At 39.1% G+C, this 20,365-nt stretch overlaps 1 protein-coding gene across 3 annotated transcripts in view; it reads right to left on the bottom strand.

Annotated features, from left to right (window-relative positions):
* The window catches only part of Snap25 (synaptosome associated protein 25), an 80,848-nt gene that overhangs the window by 17,293 nt on the left and 43,190 nt on the right, over positions 1-20,365 (bottom strand). For all 3 annotated transcript variants that reach the window (XM_036184755.1, XM_036184753.1, XM_036184754.1), the window contains exons 2-4: positions 10,995-11,130; positions 8,920-8,961; positions 3,060-3,108 (exon numbers count right to left, since the gene is read on the bottom strand). In XM_036184755.1, the coding sequence (XP_036040648.1) occupies positions 3,060-3,108; positions 8,920-8,961; positions 10,995-11,066 (163 nt within the window). In that variant the 5' untranslated portion in view covers positions 11,067-11,130. The remainder of the gene's footprint in view (positions 1-3,059; positions 3,109-8,919; positions 8,962-10,994; positions 11,131-20,365) is intronic.

Below are 20,365 nucleotides of genomic sequence, written 5' to 3'. Positions count from 1 at the left end.
GATTATCCATGTTAATACAGAACCATTCAGAGGATCTTCCTGGGAGACATCACTTTTAGGGGAACAAAAGTCCCAGGGCTCTGTATGTCTCCAGAGTTGTCTGTCATTCCTGGTGCTCCTTGATGTTCCCTGATACATGGGTCTAAAACAAGAATTCTATAAGGAACTTTCCAGTGCAATTGTCAGTTGGACAACCTACAGAGGTCTGGCCTGCCTCCACAGTAGGTATAATGGTTCTCTAAGAGGGTGGTTGTTGCTTGTGGTCTCTTGAGCAGCTGTGAGGTAGAAATAGTTAATACTCTGGATGTCAGGCATAGACAAAATTAGTACAGCATAAACTGAAGAGAAATCAAAAAGCAGTTACTGATCTAAACAAGTAAACATTGCACAAACAACTAAATATGTTTATTAAGAGGCAAGGCGGACAGTGGGGCGCACACTCACCCATCACTTGAAAAGGCCTAAATTACTAGTAAAAATGGAATGTGTATCCCTTAAGACAAGCTCCAGATCATCCACTTTTGGAGATTTACAATTGTAGTTATTTTTATTTTTATTTTTACTTTTGGCAGTATGAGCTGTTCATTACACATCTGCTATCACACAAGCTCTCATGGGAAGTATGCTTACCAGAGGACTCCAAAATGTTTCATCTGAAAACACTCACTATCCCGTGGGGGGCAAAAAAATCTGTTCTCTGTTTTTTAGATAATAGTATCTAGATACTTGTGGGAATTCTCTGGTTTAAGAATTATGAATTTTTACATATGTATGGAGATTTTAACAATTGTACCTCTAGATTTTCTTCTTTAAAGTACAAAGACATTTGCACCTCAGCTAAGCAGGCTGTTCATTTTCCACCTTTCTTTCTCTCCTTTCATCTGCAATGCTGGGGACTGACATGAGGACCTCACTGTAGCTCTCCAATGGAGCTACACACCCAGCCTTTCTCTCTCAGGGCACCATGTCTCTGTCTACTGTTTTCCATGTCTTATCTTTATGTCAGTACCATACGGAGAAGGAAGAAGACAGTATTGCAAGTCTTCCTGCTGCTGTGAAGCTTCCCCACACTGCTGACTATAAACTGAAAGGGTGCTTTGTCATTCTTCTATGTGGGCACCTTCTGTTTCACAACCTTCCAAGTAATGACTTGCTGCAGCCTACATTTCAGAGTTGAGACATTGCCACATAGATCAAACCAGCAAGTAAATATTGCATCTGTGAGTTGCATGGCATTCATACTAAGGTCATGCTTTCTCAAGAAGCTACAAGTTAATATCTAGGCATGGTGGGCTGCCAGGTTTGTGGCATTTCTGCCCAACATGGTCTTCTCTTCCCTACTTGGGAGTGGTGATCTTAGCTCCCAGGCTCCCCATTAACCTAGCTTCTCAGAACAGTTCTTCAGTCTGGTGGTCCTCTTACTCTGTTCTTTTCTTTTCAGCTCTTTTTCCAGGCTACAGACTCATATCACAGTCTGAAGGATCTTACTACCACACCCAGCTATCATACACAGGCTCTTACTATCTACATCCATCCATCGTAGCAATTCCCTAATAAATCTTCAATGCTTCTCAGAACACTTCAAATACTATGGCTTTCTATCTTCTTTTCTTATTCCAACTCTAACTCTCCAGAAGTTATTATACATTTATGCACTGTATTGACAGCAGAACATCTCTTCATGGCCATATCATAGCTGACTTAGTTGATCTCTCCATAGACAAATATTTAGGTCATTGCTAGTCTAATACAACTACAAGTAAGGCATATTCATTTTTCTACACATAATTGTAAATGTTTAACTGCAGTGCAAAGTCCTAGCTATGGAATGTTTTGGTCAAAGATAGGTACACTTCAAAACTGAAGATATTATTATCGAATTGTTCCTTATAATATGTGTATCAGCTCACAGCTCTCCTATGCAAATTAGGGGTTTCTAATTTCCCAACATACTATGGCATTGGTTATTATCAATTTTTAAATTTTTTATCAACTTGCTAAAAATTGGCAAGCTATTATCACAGTTAGTTAGATAGACGGGACAATATTTTACATGTGACTTGCAAAGTGAAGATTTATATCTTACTTCCGTTTTTCTTTTAGTTATTGCCCTTTGATGATATGCATATGCTCTCTATATTTTAGGAAAAGTGTTTTATGCCAGGCTATCATCATGGCAATTTTCCTCTCAGTTTGAAATTTGTGCTTGGAGTTTATCACAGCCTTGCTAGAGTTTTATATTCTTATATTTGCTACTTGAAAAAAAATCACAATCATGATTTTTTCTAATGCCTTTACAAAGTATGAAAATGTTCAATTATCTCATTATTATAAGAATTCAAAATGGAAACAGATAAAGAGCTTGTGGCTAGAACTATGTACATTATCACCATATTGCTAGATATTTTGAGTCAAAGGAAAATATATGATCACCCTTATAGTTTTTACTTTAGTGTGTAGAGATGATATACTAAGATATATATCCAGACTTTCTGAGTTTTGTTACTTTAGCTTTTACAAAAATGCTTTAATATAGCTTTAATATCAAAATTAGTTAAAATTTCTACTTTCTAGACATCCCATGAAAAAACAATTTTTAATTATTTAGAGGCATCTCTAAGTGACTTGAAAACCAAAGCTTTCAGACACTAAATTTGGTTGGTCAGGAGAAATGCATAACCTCATATACTATATTCCATAACTTGGATCTTATTGGAAGAAAACCAAGTTTATTGGGAAAATTTGGTGGGAAGAAGAGTAAGAAAATTCTCAACACTTTAAAATATTGTCTTTTAGGAAACATACACAGATTTTGCTTTTAAAATCTGTTATCTCATTGTATATAGTAGAGACAACAGTATCATTATTTCAGTCATGAAGAAGGCCTTGACATCCCCACATTCAATAATTTCAAAAGAGGGAGCTGAACTTTCTAAAACTCTTACACTTACATACACATGCAACACATACAGAATGGCCACCTGAGTTTGCACAAAAAAATAAAAACTGCAACTTTATTCAGATGAAGAATTGTTCTTACTGAAGAAATCTGAACTTACCTCCTTGTTCATCCAACATAACCAAAGTCCTGATACCAGCATCTTTACTCTATATTCCAATAATGGTAGCAAGGTTGAAAAGGAGTTAGAAAGAAAAGAGAAAGAGAAATCAGTAAGGAGACAATTATCCCTTAGTATGGAAAATGAAGAAGGACCAAAGGGAGACAAAGGGAAGAAGCATTACAAGAGCATTAAGGGGCTAGGTAGGGACCAAAAGGAATTGGGTAAAAGGTGGACTTTATCAGTGACTCTCAGAGCCATGATGAGACATGTGCACACATTCCATAGGGTGGGTTTGCATCCTTCAATACAGTAAGTGTGCATTGGAATGCATGTACTTAATACCATATAATCATTTTATGCCTGGAAAGTAAAAATATCTATAGTTTTCCTAACACAGAAAGCAACATTTTCACAGTCTTCTAGGTTGCATTTTCTTCTCTTGAAAGCTTGATGAAAAAAGTGCCCATTAATGGCCAGGGGAGGGATGCCCCTTGAAAGATACATAAGGATCTTGGGGTCCTGGTACTTAGTTTTATCACAGCAGAGTGTAGCTTTACAGAGGCCAAGAAGCACAACTGAAAAGGAAATCAACTCTCTGATTTTTTCTCTGCAGAGAGTTCTTCAAGATCCAGAAGATGGAATGAGATCAGAAAATGTTTTCTCTGAAATTGACAGTTCTGTACAGTGATGCAGTGTAAGAAAGTCACTCCTGTCCAGGGCCACCGCAGTTCTTTTGTGCAGCAATCTCCAGAAACACACATCATCTTGCTGCTTTTTCTCCATGCAAACCAAGACTTTCCTAGGTTACTGTAATGAGGGGATTGGGAGTGGGTGGGGGAAGAAGTCTTATTTGATTTGGGCGTGTCCATGTCTAGGAATCTAACCTGCTCTATTGCATGCTACAGGGGGTCATACATTGACCAGAGAGATTATAGACCACAAAAGGCATCTTGAAGTCTTTCTTAAGTGTGTTGTGAGTGGACTTCCATCTACCTTAGTCTACATTTTAATTATTCCTTTGCCCAATTCTGCAGGTGGCTTATTCAGACATATTCATCTGACAGTGCAGAAACATGTTGGAGAACACTTTCTGCTCAAAGATCCTGTTCCATTCTTTTGGGGACAGAAGTTGGAGAAAAGTTGGTGACTTTTATCAGCCCAGTTCTTATCTACTAATACATCATAACATTCTGTGATGTATAGTGAGTATTACTTATTTTTATAATGCCCTAAAAGTATAATTTTACATTTTTCCAATTAGGTGCTGCATGTTTCAAAACTAGAACTGAACTAGGGGGAAAGAGCAAGAGTGTCTGACACTGTCCCAATTGCAGAGAACATAAGCAAAAAGTATTGGCCTGAGAGTCAGAAAAGTTGGGCTGTGCTAGAAGGTTGAGTAACTTCCACAGTCTCACTATTTCCCATATTGAAGGTAAAGCAAGAGAAACAAAGTAAGACGTTGTGGTTTACAGACTGGTTCATCACATCTTTCTATCCCTTTTCCTTCTATTGACTATTATTTCATTTATGTGTTTTTTTCATTCACTTATTCAGTAAATGTGTACTGGATAGCCACTCTGTCCCAGACATTAAGGATAAGGGACAGAAAAATGTATAGCTCTCTCAATGGTATTTCTCAGTGTGAGAAACAATTTGGTCAATGGAACTGGATTGTAGATGATTCTGAATTATAGATCTCTCTTGAAGTATTACTGTTCCAATCTCAAGTGCTCTATCTATCAGCTCAGCCTATGGCCAAATGGGGGCACTAAGAGCTCTCCCACTTCCCACTGTAATAATAAGGATAAAAAAGAGCTCTGCACAACATAGCCATCTCAAAGCTAGTTCAGTTCATGGATGACTGAGTGAGAAAATATTCCAATGCTGGATATGATGTGAAGGTTAATCTCAGCCTTTTTAGAACAAGCTACTGCCCTCAGAATATTTGGCTTTATGTGGAGTTCTCAAAGAAAAAGAAAATTATAGCAGAGTGAAACTGAAGTGCTGCATATGGGAATTCATACTCTGAAATAGGGCTTCATGCTCATGAATATTACATCTACCTTTTCCTGATATGTGTCTCAAGCAAGTCACTTAACCACCAAATGTCTCAAAGTCCTCTGAGTTCAAGAGGGAAGTCAAGGCAGTAGTAAAATGTGGCTTGAAGTGTTAAACTAGCTAACATATATTTGATTATGATGGTGATAATGATGTCACTCGGCTAAATAGTTGGCACATGGTAGGTTCTCAATAGAGGTTTGACCTTACATTTGGGTCTATTATTTGATGGTGGATTTCTCAAAATGACTGGGTTGTTCTTATGAGATCTAGAAGACAGAGGGGCTGGGATGGAATGAATACTGCAAAGAAAGCAAATTATTACTCTCTCCAATTTGTGGAGAGTTGTGTGCTTTAATAGCAAGACTGAGGGTGAGAGGAAGTGGCTCTAGTTTCACCCTAGCTCAAGTCTTCATTTGTGTGTGAATTTGCTGGAGAAATAGCCCATCTAAAATGAGCTGGAAATGGTTCTTTTCATTTCTTTCCTTTGTGAAATTAATTTTTCTATTTTTATTTTTAAAAGGTATTGATGAATTTATTTAGTCAATAGACTAAGCAAGTGTTTACAGAACACTCTGTTGCTGTCCTCATGGGGTTCTCTCCTCAAACTCCAAGGCATCTGCCCTAAAACCTAAACAACTGGGCATTCTCTTGAACTCTGAAGGATGTCACATCTGCTTAATAAAAAGAACTGCCAACTTGATTTGATAAAATTTTGAACTAAAAGTCTCACATCTACAATTGTGGCTTTTTCAGGATTCTTTCCCCTTTATTGCCAAAGCATTTTGAAAGGTAAGCTGGTATAGAAAGAGATACGATACTGAGACATTTGTGAAATATTAGGATTTCAGTAACTATTTCATGAAGGTCTCTGTGGTGCTATCAAATCTGCCTGCCTAAAGCAGTCTGGCCTATTCTGGCACAAGCTTCATAGCCCAAGACACTGATATGCAGACTTCATTTCTGCATTTAACATCAGCAGAATTAACCTTTTTCTTCTCAAATATTTTCTCCTGGATAACATCTTAATGACTCTCTGTCTAGATTTAATTCTTCTCTCTTTTATGCTCCCAAGGCAGGTAGGATCTTGAATTTGGACGGCTGTTTACTTGATTTTCCTGCAGTAAACCAATTCATATCTTCTCTCCTATTTCCAACATTAGGTGTATATATTTGTTGAAATGTATCCACCCGAATTAAGTCCCCAGATCCATACTGTGAACCAAGTGCCACCAAGTCTTTAACCTTTGTACCTGTCTATGATAATCAGCTTTTCTGAAACTTCCCCACTGACCTCTGAGTAACTTTAGATCATCCTTGAAATGCTGATGGTGACTTCTATTAAAAGTCAGGTCCCCAGCCTCCTCTGCTGTTATACTCTGGAGTTTATTAGGGATAGCATAAAGCTGTACTTTCATGAGAAGTGAATTATTTGCCTTAGGGAGACTTCTCAATTCTAGTAACCTTTCCTGTTTTTGAAACTGAATTCAATAAAAATTCAGTTCAATTCAAATTATGTAGCACTGATGGACTTTGGGATTGTGAGTAAGATCCTGGTATTTCAAAGCACATATTTCCCAAATAATTTCTGCCCTTGATGAATATTTCATATTGATTCTCTTTAAAAAGAATTTCCTTTTTGATTGAAAATCAGAACATCATCTGAATAGCCAATGCCCTAGACATGAGGAATGTTTCACTATTAATATACAATGACCCAGGAGGAAGTAAGAGCAAGCCAGTCTACTTTAGTAATGCCCTGATCACAATTTCCTAAGGATGGACTATCTAACAGCCTCCTCTTATTTATTAGATGTAAGAAATTGCACCCATCTCTTTCATTCCTTGATCTAAGATTCAACTTCATGCTTGATTGAGAAACAATTTAGGAGAAACAAAAACATATAATTTGAGAATCCTACTTCAATCAATGGAGCTTTTATTCTTAGAATAAATTAGGGCACATAGACTTTTGCAAGACAGGATGATACTACTACTTTCATTTTGAGAAGATGTACAAGAGAGAAGGGTTCATGTTTGCAAGACCAAAGGACAAAGGGCCAGTTTAAAGGGGTGCACTCCAATGCATTTAATCTACTACTTTCCACAGTCTGTGCAATGTCTCAACATTGCACAACTGAGCAATTTGGAGACAGCTTGAGAAATGCACATATTATATACATGTATTTACACAAGCAAGTGAAAAGTGGCTCTGGTTGTAGGTCATGACATATATTGTGATAATAATACTGTAGTATACAATAAAATAATTAGAGCAGTATTGAGCTCCCTTCATATTAACCTCAGCTCATGTAAGAATGTTCCAAACTCTTGCCCTTTTTGTGTTTTTCTTTCAACAAATTAGAAAATAATACATTAATGCCAAATGGCCAACAGTCCAGCCAGAATTGAGGTTATCTGCCTTCTTCTTGGCATTTAGGCATTTCTGCATGAGCAGTGTCCCTAGGGAGAACATAGCAAAACAGACATTTCCCTTGGTTTAGAGTAGAAGGCTGCTCTCCTATGCTCCTGAGGGCCTGGAGGGCTGCCTCTCTGTGGGGCCAATTTGTGCTACATTGCAAGCTCAGTTTGTCATTTTTGAAATAACAGTTTTTTTTTCCCCCAGAGAACGCATTGATACTTCTCCCCACTCTTGCTATGGTCATTCACCTTTAGCCAAATTTCACTCCTAGGTGAGGAGTTGCAGCTTCAGGAATAAAGGAAGACAGCATTTGCACCCACAATGTAAGAGGCAGCTGCCTTTTCTCTAAGCCTTTGTAAAATTTATCTCTTTTCCCCCTTCCCTTTCATGTCATTACATAAGCAATTTATAGTAGCATAGGGTAGCTGAATAGGCTCGTTTAATCATTCTGCCAGAGAAAGCCCAAGATCTCCAGAAAAGATAATCACACATGAATTTATATATTGATAAGCAGTCACATTCAAACTGTGGCTGAAGCAGCATCTTGCTGAATAAAAACCATTAGGCTTGTTTTATTAGGTTAAGATAAATATAGTCCAACCCATTCTTTTTCTACTCCATCTCTCCCAATGGGCAAGTTCAATTAATCCATTTATTCTTCCTGGTTGACTGCTGTTCTATCAAATTGGAATGAGTAGGTTTTATTGCAAATGCTCTTTTGATTCCATTATTGCTATCTGCCCTATTTTACCCATTTAAAAATAGTTTGGGATTCATTAAACCATGAATTACAAATGCTTTACAAATGGATGTGCAATCCAGAGTGAGTAATATAAAAGAACTTTTGTATTTACTTAATTGGACTAGATTTTCTCGTTGTTTAAGATTTTTCTTATTTTTTTCATAATTTTTAGTGCCCGACACTAAATACAAAAATTTCAAAAGATGATATGCTTGCATAAATACATATTTTCAAAGTTATAAATATAGTTGGAGTCAGAAAAGAATTTTAGATTAGCTGTAATTTGTTGCAACAAAATCATTACAAATGAAGATTTTATGTAGGTAAATCCTGCACAGATTAAGCACAACTCAGCTTACTGGGACCTCCTTTTGTGACTGTTGGGAACAGGAGCTTAGAAATGGTAGACTTCTCTATAGTAAGGACTGTAGAGGTAGCCTGGGCTGGAGGGTGGTGAGGTCACCTTGATAACTAGCTAACAACTTATGCCAACATTTCCAGTATTTTCTGGTTTTCTGATAGGTTCTGTTAGCAATGGAAACAAGAGAATTGTGACTTAGGCGAAAGCAGTAGGAGCTCAGAATGAACATGTCAACATAGGGACCTAGTTTATGTTAACAGAATCCACTCCTTACCTCTTCAACCAGCTGCAGCATGCGACGGGTGCTTTCCAGGGACTAAGATGGAAAAACATAAACATTGTCAAGGGCAGTAAGTAATAGAGCACTAGGAAAGTCAGAAACACTTTCTTCACTTGAGACACGCAAAGGTCCCTATCATATATGACTTCAGCTTTGCAACTGAAAAATAAGATGTCTTTCCAGTTTCAATCTCTTTCCTATTGGGCTTTTCTACATGATCAGATTTCCCTCAGCAATCAGGTGAAAGCTTATCTTCATAAAACCAAAACCATATGAGGCTGATCTTGATATCAAAGACAAAGTAATCTGGAAAAATCATTTTGTATGCTCCGGATGTAGGGAAAACTATCTCACATACTCTAAGGACTACTTTGGCCTCCCTGGACTAGGGATATTGAATTTTAAACACAAACATGATTTTTCATGAGTAGAGATGAGTGTAACAAGTTTCCTTTAAAGCTCCTAGAAACACAACTGGAAGTTGTTATCAATCCAAATTAAGCTGTCGCCTTAGGGTTAAAAAAAATCAAGGAAGTTTGAAATAACTAGCCATAGGAGACAGCTATAATTACCTTCATTCTTAGATAAGAAAAAGTATGAAGAAAACTCAGAGCTTGACAGCTGGTCCCTCAGGCACAGCATCACCACTTTGTTCTCAGTTCCTTTAACATAGTTCCAACCCAGCAACCAGTGTGATTTCTCAAAACCATGCCTTTAAGTAGCAAACTTATGTTGGACATGTTTCTGCAGGAACTTCAAGGATGTGAATTTTTGCCACAAAGTACTTAAATGGACTCCTTTTTGTAATAAAATGGCTATTAGCAATGAGGTGCTACCAAATGTTTAACAACTGACTCTGGAAAAATATGAGTACATTTATGTATATTCATGTTTATTGTACTGATATGAAACACAAAGGGGACAGAGTTGACATATAATACAACACAGCATGTGTGGTTATAAATTGAGTGTAGCAGGTTGATTCTCACAGTAACTCCTGTCAGTTTTTGTGTAGACTGAGGCTCATTGTATGATGAATTCGTGTAATTCTAACATGGTCACTGGAACTGGATAGCTTCACTTATGTTCATGAATAAGAAGAAAATGAAGGAATGGAGACCTCACGTTAGAATTAGACTCATAGTAAAGAAGGTGATGATTTTGTTGAAAAAAAAAAAAGTTTCCAAATAATGGAGGACTCCCTCAAATTTTATATATTTAAAAAATATTTTATTATTGAGAATTTCATGCAATGTATGTTGATTATGTTCACCTCCCTCACTCTTACCCCAGCTGCTCCCAGATTCAACCCTACCTCTCTACACCCCAACTTTGAATATTATTTTCTTAATGTAATAACTATAGACATGCATACTTTAAAAGTTTTACCTAGATTATTAATATTTTCCCTTCTAGCTTAACTATAGGTAATCAACAAAATAATAAAGCAAGCCACAATTGATAGTGTTTGCAAATGACTGGTTCTAAATCATTGCTTTCTATTTGATTTCTGAGTGCAGTGCGGTATACTGGACTTGCCGTTGAGATCTACATCAGCACTGTTCTATGGGCTTTCCATTTCTTACATACAGTGAGTAGAAATGACTCAAGGCCATATATAGCAGAAAACATGTGCTAAACTAACTAGAAGCAATGAGTTTTGAGCACATAGTACTATTGCTTTTTTAAAAAACAGATACAATCCACCTAATTTTCAAATTATGTACTTCAATTTTAAAAATAGCCATGCTTAGCAACCAACTTGGAAAGTTCCTTAAGTATTAACTCTCATTACTGAGTTAACTATATCCAGAGATAAAGTTCTTCTTAGAGGACCCTGCCCTCTCAAGTATCTAGGAGTCAAGAGTCAGGGCTAAGACATTAATTCGTATTTGGGCTTTGTAATCAATCCTTTCTAGCCTGCAGACATCTTAAAGAAGAAGGAACTTCTCTTTTCACTTTTTTTTTTTTTTTAAATTGAGATATTAGAAGAAGTGTTGTCTCAGAATCTGAATTCAAACCACCCACCTTCCGGTCTTTTGCTTCCCTCCTGGGTCTCTATCCCTTACCTCATCGGCCAGCTGGTCAGCCCTCCTCTGCATCTCCTCCAGTTCATTGCGCATATCCGCGTCTTCGGCCATGGTAATGGTCAGGGGTTGCTGGGCACCTGGGCCAGCAAGTCAGCAGTGGGTTTGGCTACAGAACCTGAGAAGAAGCAGATTAGAAAATATGAGAGCTAATATGAATGTGTGCATACTGGAAAGTCTAAGTGACACACTGTCCCCAGGGTTGAGATAACTTCTGAACTGCAAGGCAAATTCAGATAAGAATCAATAGAATTGTGTCATTTCTCCACAAAGTACCAAGAATGAATCTTTTATCAACCCCATCACTGAAAAGACACATTTACATATGTTTTGTGACAGTCTTACATTGCAGCCCAGGTTGGCCTTGGGCTCACCATCTTTCTGTTTCAGCCCCCCAGTGTTCCAATATCACATGTTTACAAGAACATATATGGTTTGATCTAAAGTATTTTTAAAGACAAACCATACAAGGCTTCAGAATGATGGGGAGGATGATACAGGCCATTGTTGGCACATTTTTTTAATTTCATGTTTATTTAGTTATATTTTGACAGTTTTTATTGAGATACAGTTGATATGAGTTCATATACTGTCAACTCCACATTTTAAATCATATAGTTTGAGAAATTTTGTCACATATGATACACTCAGTAACCTATTGCTCTGAAAAAGAAAATGAACCAGCCCATTAATCCCCCCAATTTCTGTATATCCTTTGTTACTTGCTCTTCTCCACAGCCTTCTGTGCTCAGGAAGCTGTTGACCTCCTTTTTTTTTTTTTTCAATTTAGTTGGTATTTCTTAGGCTTATGTATAAATGAAATGACTGGCTTTTCCACTTGGTATAATTATTTTGAAATTTTATCTACATAATAGTACAATTACTAGATCATTTCTTTTTGTTTGTATGTAGCATTCCATTGTATTTAGAATTATCCAGCATTGTTATTAGAGGTTGTCAAGATTGTGAGCAGGTAAACAACTCTTATTCCAAAGTGGTATGAATAAGCCTTGAAAGGTGACCAGCCCACTTTGTGGCTGCTAATATGGAACAAATACAGGCAAGAGGATCCTGATTCTTCCAGAACACACTTCTTTTTTTACTTCCTATCCTCTTTCATTCTCAAAGACTTACTGATATCACTGTGTCAGGGACACAATGATGAGCAAGAAAGGTAAACTCACCACCTCAGAGAACTACAGTCTAATTGGGAAAAGAAAGTGAAGGAATTCTGAGCACAGGAGTCAGGCATTGTGCCTATGAGGACAAAGTTGGTCCCTCTAAGGGAGTAATGTCCCCAGACCAGACCTAAGGCAGAGTTTGAAGTCTTTGATGTTATACCAGCATCTTTGGGCAGCACACCTAATGAAGGCCCTGGCTTGTGTCTTGTATTTGAGATGGTCAAGCATGCAGTGGATTTTTTTTTTCTCTCAAGACAGGGTTTCTCTGTGTAGCTTTGCACCTTTCCTGGAACTCACTTTGGAGACCAGGCTGGCCTTGAACTCACAGAGATCTGCCTGCCTCTGCCTCCCGAGTGCTGGGATTAAAGGTGTGCGCCACCACCGCCCAACTTGGATTTTTCTTTTCTCTTGCAGAGTAGAACATGGTCTCTGAAGAATGGGTGCTTAGCTAGGAATTACATTTCTAGTATTTGCAAGGAGATGGCCATGTGGCTAGAGATGGTCCCTATATGGTGATGGTGTGTGTCCCTGTCAGACAGACGGTATTCAGAAGTTGATATTGAACTCCCATCGTTCTCCTGCTAGCAAAAGCAGGACAACAGAGGATGGGTAAGCTACAGGACAGCAGGAACTGTGGTCCTCTGAATCCTTCAAGAGAAGAAAGAAAGCTGGCTCCTGACCAGAAACATCCATGATTCCATAGTTACCAACATACATCTCACGAGCTACGTGACTATATATGTATGACACTTTCATACCACATTCTCAGTTGGGAAGATGGAATTTCTCTGGGGTCCAGAAGTGGTACATATTATTAGCACCCTGAATTAGCCAGCCCTGTAAAGAGAGTCTTCTAACTGAAGAACCTTAAACAGGAAGAAGTAGAAATTGGGTAGTTGTGGATAAGATCATCACCCTTCCTGAGCTTTATTTCATAAAGCTCATTTCGGAGCTTTTATGTCATAGGTGTGTCAATTATAGAAAATTCTGACTGTTGCTTGCTAAGAATGCTGGGCCTAAATATTCAGACAGCCTGTTTGTGCAAAATATCCTCATACCCTTTCTTAAGAGTACAACAAATCTAGGTTTGGTTCCCCCTCCTTTCTTTAGTGATGGCTGTTATCAGGCATGCTGCTGAGGGGCTGAGCACTGATGGAAGCTGAAACCAGGAAAACCAGCTGAGGAGTGCCACCAGAGAACAAGCAGAGGAGCACGTGACCTGGGCTGTCCTTGTGATGTGCTGCTTGCTCTTTCTTGGATTATCTCCTCCTTCACAAGCTACTGGCTTTTGCTCTTAGTTGGGCAGTGGATTAGAAAGCAGGGTCCATGTGCTTTCAAAACCTACAGTAAATTGCCATTTCGCACTCTTCTGGGCTCAGTCATGAGTTTTTACACACACACTCTCTCTCTCTTTCTCTCTAGTGCACGCACACACATGCACATACACTTCCTGTCTATAATGTTACCTTGGTGATCTCTCAAAGTTGCTATTCTCAGCAGGAGAAGAACAGCTGTATGCTCTTGGCTCCAGCCTGCCAGCAACCTGCCAGGGGCCGGTTGATGGGCAGGTGGCAGGCTGGCAGAGAAGCCATGTGGTAGATGCACTTGTATTCCTTGCTTTCATGCTCTCCTCATCCCCCACCCCCCACGAGGAGTTCCCATACCTTTGTCTCACTCTCAAAGGCATGCTTATCTGTGTCTTGGATAGATGGATGGATGCATGGATGGTGAGTGGCAGATTCTCAAATACACAACATTTTAAAGCAGAGAGAGCAATGACAGCCCTCCTGATGAGAACAGCCAGACAACAGGCCACTTGCTGGGATGTTTGTGGATACTATTTGATAAATTGTCCTCCAACCCCCAAGCCCATGCATGATTGCATTCTAGGAGACAGGCATCATGGTAAATAGAGGTCATTTCAGTGGCTAAGAGGATGTTAATAATGAAATGAAATCACCCAGGTAGCATGGAACAAATGTTGTTACTCCTGCACATGCCTAAACTTTGGCCCAAAGGAACAAATCTCACATAGTAAGGGAGAACACAGGGATTACTGCCTCTCAAAAGGCTGAGCTCTGATATAAGACACCCCCTAGTCATTAAAGACCCTTGCAGATGATCTAGAGTCACTAATGCAGAGTCTGGCTGGCCCTTACTAGGTATTCACTTCTTGTTAGTTGATTTTGGGATGACAGGAAGTTTTCTAATGATAGTTGGGTCATGAGAACTGTAGAGATTCCAGTTGGCTGGGTTTGAGATGCAATCCCAGATTTTATTTTTCTACAGACACCCAGGAGGTATGGACCCTGCTGCTCTGCAGACCACATCTGGCCTACTTACTGCTACAGCATCAGTAAGTGTCACTAGATAGGGTCAAGCTATGGCTTTGTAGTTACACAAATGGGACACTGTCTGAATAAGCCAATCAAGGATTCTGCAGCAACACAGCTCTCACTTCAAAGGGAATCAAAGCCAGCTGATTCCGGATCTAAATTTGAATGACCGTGGCCCAGGAACATAGGCTTCTGTGGGATCCATAGTTCCAATGAAGAAGTAGTTTCAGGAAGTTTTTAATGGTAATGGAACAAAGAACATTATATGTCAAGGCATTTCTAAGATCTATTGGTGGAAACAGCAGAGATGTGGTTACATTCCAGCAGAGGAATCTCAACCTTAGGCCTCAGATGCTATCTGATAGTATCCTTAGCTCTGATTGGTGGAGAGTAGGGTTTCCTTAAGTTAATACATTCCAAAGGTTTCTATCTGTTTATCAGGATGTTACATCTGACAGGAAGGTGAACAAGAAATAGCTCTTTAGGGGGATAAAGAGAGTTGAGAGAAATTTAGTTAGGCTCTGGACCTACAACATTCCAGCTTCTCCATAGTCCTTACAGTTTAATCAGTTAGTCAGCCTGTGTAGACAGTTTCTTTCCAGGAATTCTCATTCCTTCACAGCCATCTGGACCAAAACCATCTTGTTGTTTGTTTTTGTGTGGGACTCAGGCTAAGTTTCACCTCCATTTTTAAATGGTTGAACTGTTTTGAGATGAAAAAATTGTGAAATGAAAACTATAATATTTAAATTTCAGGCTCTGTAAATAAAGTCTTATTTGAGCACATGTTTATCTACTCCCAGATTCACTGTCAGTGGCTTCTTCTATGCCCTAGGGGCCCACCAAGCTGAACATATTTGCTAGCTGGCTCTGCAAAATAAATAAATTAATTAATTTGTGGATCCAAGCAAATAAACATACAAACAAACAAAACCAGAAATCCTTAAAAGTTCATTATCAGGCTCTAATATCTCCAGAGCTTTGCATATTTACTACAATCGAACACTGTGTAGGGTGTTTATTTTTCTATTCAATTTTGCATGCATCATCCATTCAATGAAGCTTCCCATGGTGTTCCTTGGAACATATTCTAAAATAAGAATGATGCATGGAGCAATACTACAAAATATGAAAACGAATTTGGCTTTGATTGACTATGCCTACAGAGTTTTAGGATTGCAAATCAGATTTAACACTTACAATTAATTGTGAGGTGATGGGGTGTCTTCACAACCTCAGAGAGATTCTAATTTCCATGGTCAGCTACAGACAAAGGCTCCCAGCCTCAGCAGCACTACTGGGCTGTTTATATCAGAAACAGACACTTCTGAGGGCCTACTACCGTTTTGGTACATGGAGCAAAGCTAGCAAGCTGCTGTAGTTATTGTATGGTGTGAGGGGTAATTTGCCAAGTTCTCCATTTGTTACTACAGACAAGCATGTGTGGAACTCATCAGAAGGGAGGCAGGGTGCTACAGTTTGCATCTGGAATGCTCCTCAAAAGTCTGTGTCTTAGAGGTTTGGCCTTCAACTTGGCACATTTGGGATGTGGTGGGACATTTAATAGGTAGAGCCTAGAGGATGGAAGTTAGGTCACTCAGAATATGCACCTAAACAGAATACTGGGACCCTGGTTTCTCTCTGTCTCTGTCTCTGACTCTGACTCTGTCTCTGTCTCTGTCTCTGTCTCTCTCTCTGTCTCTCTCAATCTCCCCCCTCCCTCCCTCCTTTTGATTCTTAGCTTTCATGAGGTAAGCAGCTTCTTCTGCTATGTGCTCCCAACATAAGGTATTGCTTCATCATATCTCCAAACAACAGGACCAACCAATTGTGGGCAGAAACCTACAAAACTGAAGATCAAAACAAATCTCTCTAAGTTGATTGTTTCCGGAACTTTATCACAGTGGTAGTACACTAACACAAAAGGTCTATGAACTATGGAGAGCTTCCCCATCTGTTAAAGGACTTAGTTATGTGGAGTAGCTTAAAACTGCTTTCCACCTCTAAGTCTATTCTCAGAGATCCTGGGTCAGGGAGGAAGAGGTGAGTGTGAATATTGGAGTCTATGGCTTGATTTGTAAGTGAACAGAGGTGTGGCTATCATGCTATGAACATTGCGGCCCAGGGCAAGAGCATCTTGCAGACAGGGTAAGGAGCTAGCAAGTGGTTTCTTTCTGTCTCCTCTTTTAATTAATAAAACAAGTCAACAAATTTATATAAATCAATGCCTATCTGAACACCACAGAGAGCTAAGACATATTTGATGTCTCCCACTGCTAGCCACTTGAATGAAGGACCTCTTGTTTGCAAGGATGCTGCATTTTTAAAATCAGTAAGTTTATGAATAGAAGGCAGAAGGAATAACAAAGAAACCTTAATCATGCCAACACTCACAGAGGCTTACTCTTTCGCGTGTAGTCTATTTAAACCTCACCCAAACCTTATGATAATGCATGTATGACCAGCACACTATGGCTTCGAAGGAAAGACTAACCCTCAGCTGAGATGCAGTCAAGAGTATGTTTCATTTTTAATATGAATACTCTCAAAGAATGTTTATTCTTCAGAGCAAGTCGTATGGATATTTTTCTACTAATGCCTGAATACTATTTTGTTTTTACTTTCACTGACATACTGGGGAATGTGTAATGACTAAATCAGGCCATTCTTCTTTTGAGTTGCCCAACTTTCATAGCCTCCAGACATCCAGCATCATTTGCTTCAAGTGGACTGAAAAGTCTACGGGAAAGGATTCTTAGGGTCCTTAGTTGCACACTGCCCTTTGAAAGGGGCCAAACTGCCCAATTTCCACAAGAAAGACTTTCCTTGGGAAAGCTAGGGCAAGATTGATAACAAGAAGCACACCTGGTACTGTCCATTTCTGCAGAAAATAGAAAGCAAAAGCACTGTGTGTTCTAATGTTGGAGACAAGGGGTGGTCTGGTGATTGTCTTTTTAGTCATGTGAAAATGGTTAAATGATGTTTGTGTTTTAATTCTAAAGCAAAAATCAGAGCAAAGAGTACTTTTGACAAGTAGCATATGGCAACTCTCCATTTACATGTCAATGCTGGTTACATTTAAATGTAAGGTTATCCTCAGCCAGTATCCTTGCATCACAAAGCCCAGCCAATTGCATTTTTAATGACCATTTCTCTTGAGTACGGTGGTGCACACCTTTGATCCTCAAACTCAGAAGGCAGAGGCAGGTGGATCTTTATGGGTTCCAGGCCAGCCTGGTCTATGTAATGAGCTGTAAGCCATTGAGGCTACATAGTGAGACCTTGTCCCCAAAACAAAAATAAATAAATACATATAAAAGAAAATGAACATTTCTTAAATCTGCTGTAACTAAGATTTAAAATTTTTAATGTGTGGCTCAATTTGTGTTTTGGTGAATAGATTGTGTACATTCTTGTGAATGAAATTCAATTTTATTTTTCCTGGTGGGTCCTGCTGGTATCAACCCATTTCTTAGTTAAATCAAAGGACTGTATCTCAGATATGATGAATATATGGCTCATGAATAAGTTATTAACCATTATGCATCTATTTTATGTGCATGATCTGGTTAAAGGATAGGTCACAACTGCTCACAACAGGACCTTTAGTAGCATGGTCTGAGGGCTCCTGGCCTCAAAACCTTTTTCAGTAGCTTGTTGAATTGTACATTTCCAGTTACACCTAATAGTGAAATCAATATGTGGAGATGGGGCTAGAATTAGAATCTGCATTTTCAACAACCTCTCCCATCACCATCACCTGTGAATGACAGCATCTGTGTGTACTGAAAGTAACTGTAAGCATCCAATGGGACATTCTGGTAGCCCTGAGATAAAATTATCTAGGAAGCCTGTGGTTCTCCAACATGTTGTTATATGTGACCGGTGGTGGGCTCCTTATTTTTCAACTTTATTTTTTTCAATTTGGTACCATGAACACATGTGACAGATACTTCAACCAGCTCACAAAATGCCCCCTTTCCCTCAGACTCTCCAAGGCACTGAGCTGCTGTGGATATCGCTCTGTACAAATAAAATGCTGTTTGGCCAGTGGCTAGGCAGGAAGTATAGGCGGAACAAGAGAGAAGAGGATTCTGGGAAGTAGAAGGCTGGGGAGACACCGCCAGCCGCCGCCATGAAAAGCCTATTCAAGTCTGGCTTGGTTATTTCCCAGACTATCCTACTACATGCCATTTCTGGTTTGGTTTCTATCCATATACCTAATCTAAACACAGTTCTGATCTCCTTTCTTCTGAGAAGGGAAGTCTGCCTCTTACATGAGCCTTGTCATAGGTATAGCTGATAGGTAGCTTTGGTTTGGGTTTGTTCTGTAAGGGTGCTGAGTATGGGTGGCCCTAAATATAAATGCAACCAGCATTGGGATTCCTTAATTGCAACAGGGCAGTCAGCCACAACTAGTACTGATTATGACTAAATGTCTCCTTTTCAAAAATGCCAATGTTTCTTTGTCTATTTTGCAAATCTGGCTAAGTGAGTATTTAGTGCTATAATTTGTATTCTACAGTGGTTCCCAATTGTTTACTTGTGGGCCAAAGCATGGCAGACTAATTTGACTAGGAGAAAGGGGCAGACAGAACTGAACCCTGTCTCACTTATCCTGATCATAGCTTAAGCATGCCACAGTTCATTCATTGAGCTTCTGTTTGCTCATTGAGTATTATTACATGAGGACAGCCACATCCAGCATGCAGCTAGAGACAAATCACTGCCTCTTATTTTGATCCAAATATCTATCCTCTGCCTTGCCTGTGAAGGGCCAATGAAAATACTCCTTTTTAAAATATTAGGTTGGTTCTTGGGACAAGGGCTAAAATGTTGCTACAAAATAAATAAATAAATGAATAATAAAAAATTAAAAACACAAGTCTTGCTAATCCTCAAATAAAAGGATTCCATTCAAGAGCCATGAACGAAGCACATCCAAGACTGAACAGAAAGGACCCCCATGGCCTTTCAAACAAAAATCGTTTCTGTGGCCATATGACCGAGCCAACAGTTAGCAAGAAGTTCCATGTTCTCAGGCTCAGGAACAGCTTTTGGCTTCAGCTATGGAAGTGTTCATCTCCCCTACTGGGTCTTTGTGGCTGCTTCCCTCCTCGCCACCCTGCCTACACCTGTGGCCCTTTCTATAAAGACTACCCAGGGCAGTTTCATCCCATTCACTGAGAACTACAAGTGCTGGTACCTTTTAATCTTCCAGGCCTGCAACTAGGGAGGAATACATAACACAAAAGCCCAGCCTTAAAACTGCAAGGTGCAACATGCATTCCAGAGATTCCTGAAGTCTGCACTAAGGCTGGAACCCCAGCTGCATCAATAATTCCTTTGTTTGGCTTCTGTCCATCACCTTTTCCTTTCTCCCACTGTATTCCCAAAATACTTCCTTAATATATCACTTGCCCATCAGTCTTTGAACTCAGTCTAGGGACAACTTGCATTTATTTATGAGCTGTATTTTATTACATATTTCAGGCACTTAAAGATAACAATAAATCATTGTATCAGGAAATACTGGGTAAGAAGAAAATTTTCATTCTAGCCATGCTAAGAAATATGGTAAATACTTGGATTTGAAGATTCCACATGCAGAATATCACAGAATGGCCAGCACATGAAGATTATAGTATAGGCCAGTCATTCCCCATAGGAAGAAAGGAATCCCAGAGAGGTGAAATAATTTGGTTGAAGTTACAGGCCATCCAAAGCATACATCTTTCTGTGCTCAGTCTAGGGTGCAACCTCAAGGCATTGTTGACAGCAAATGAAAGGAAACTCAGAAGGAAGGGACTTGTCTGTTCTTACTGATGTGACGGAA

The sequence above is a fragment of the Onychomys torridus genome, chromosome 4 (genome assembly GCF_903995425.1).
Source record: "Onychomys torridus chromosome 4, mOncTor1.1, whole genome shotgun sequence".
NCBI classification, from domain to species: Eukaryota; Metazoa; Chordata; class Mammalia; order Rodentia; family Cricetidae; genus Onychomys; species Onychomys torridus.
Note: the sequence above shows the minus strand (reverse complement) of the source record. Positions and strands in the feature narration are given on the sequence as shown.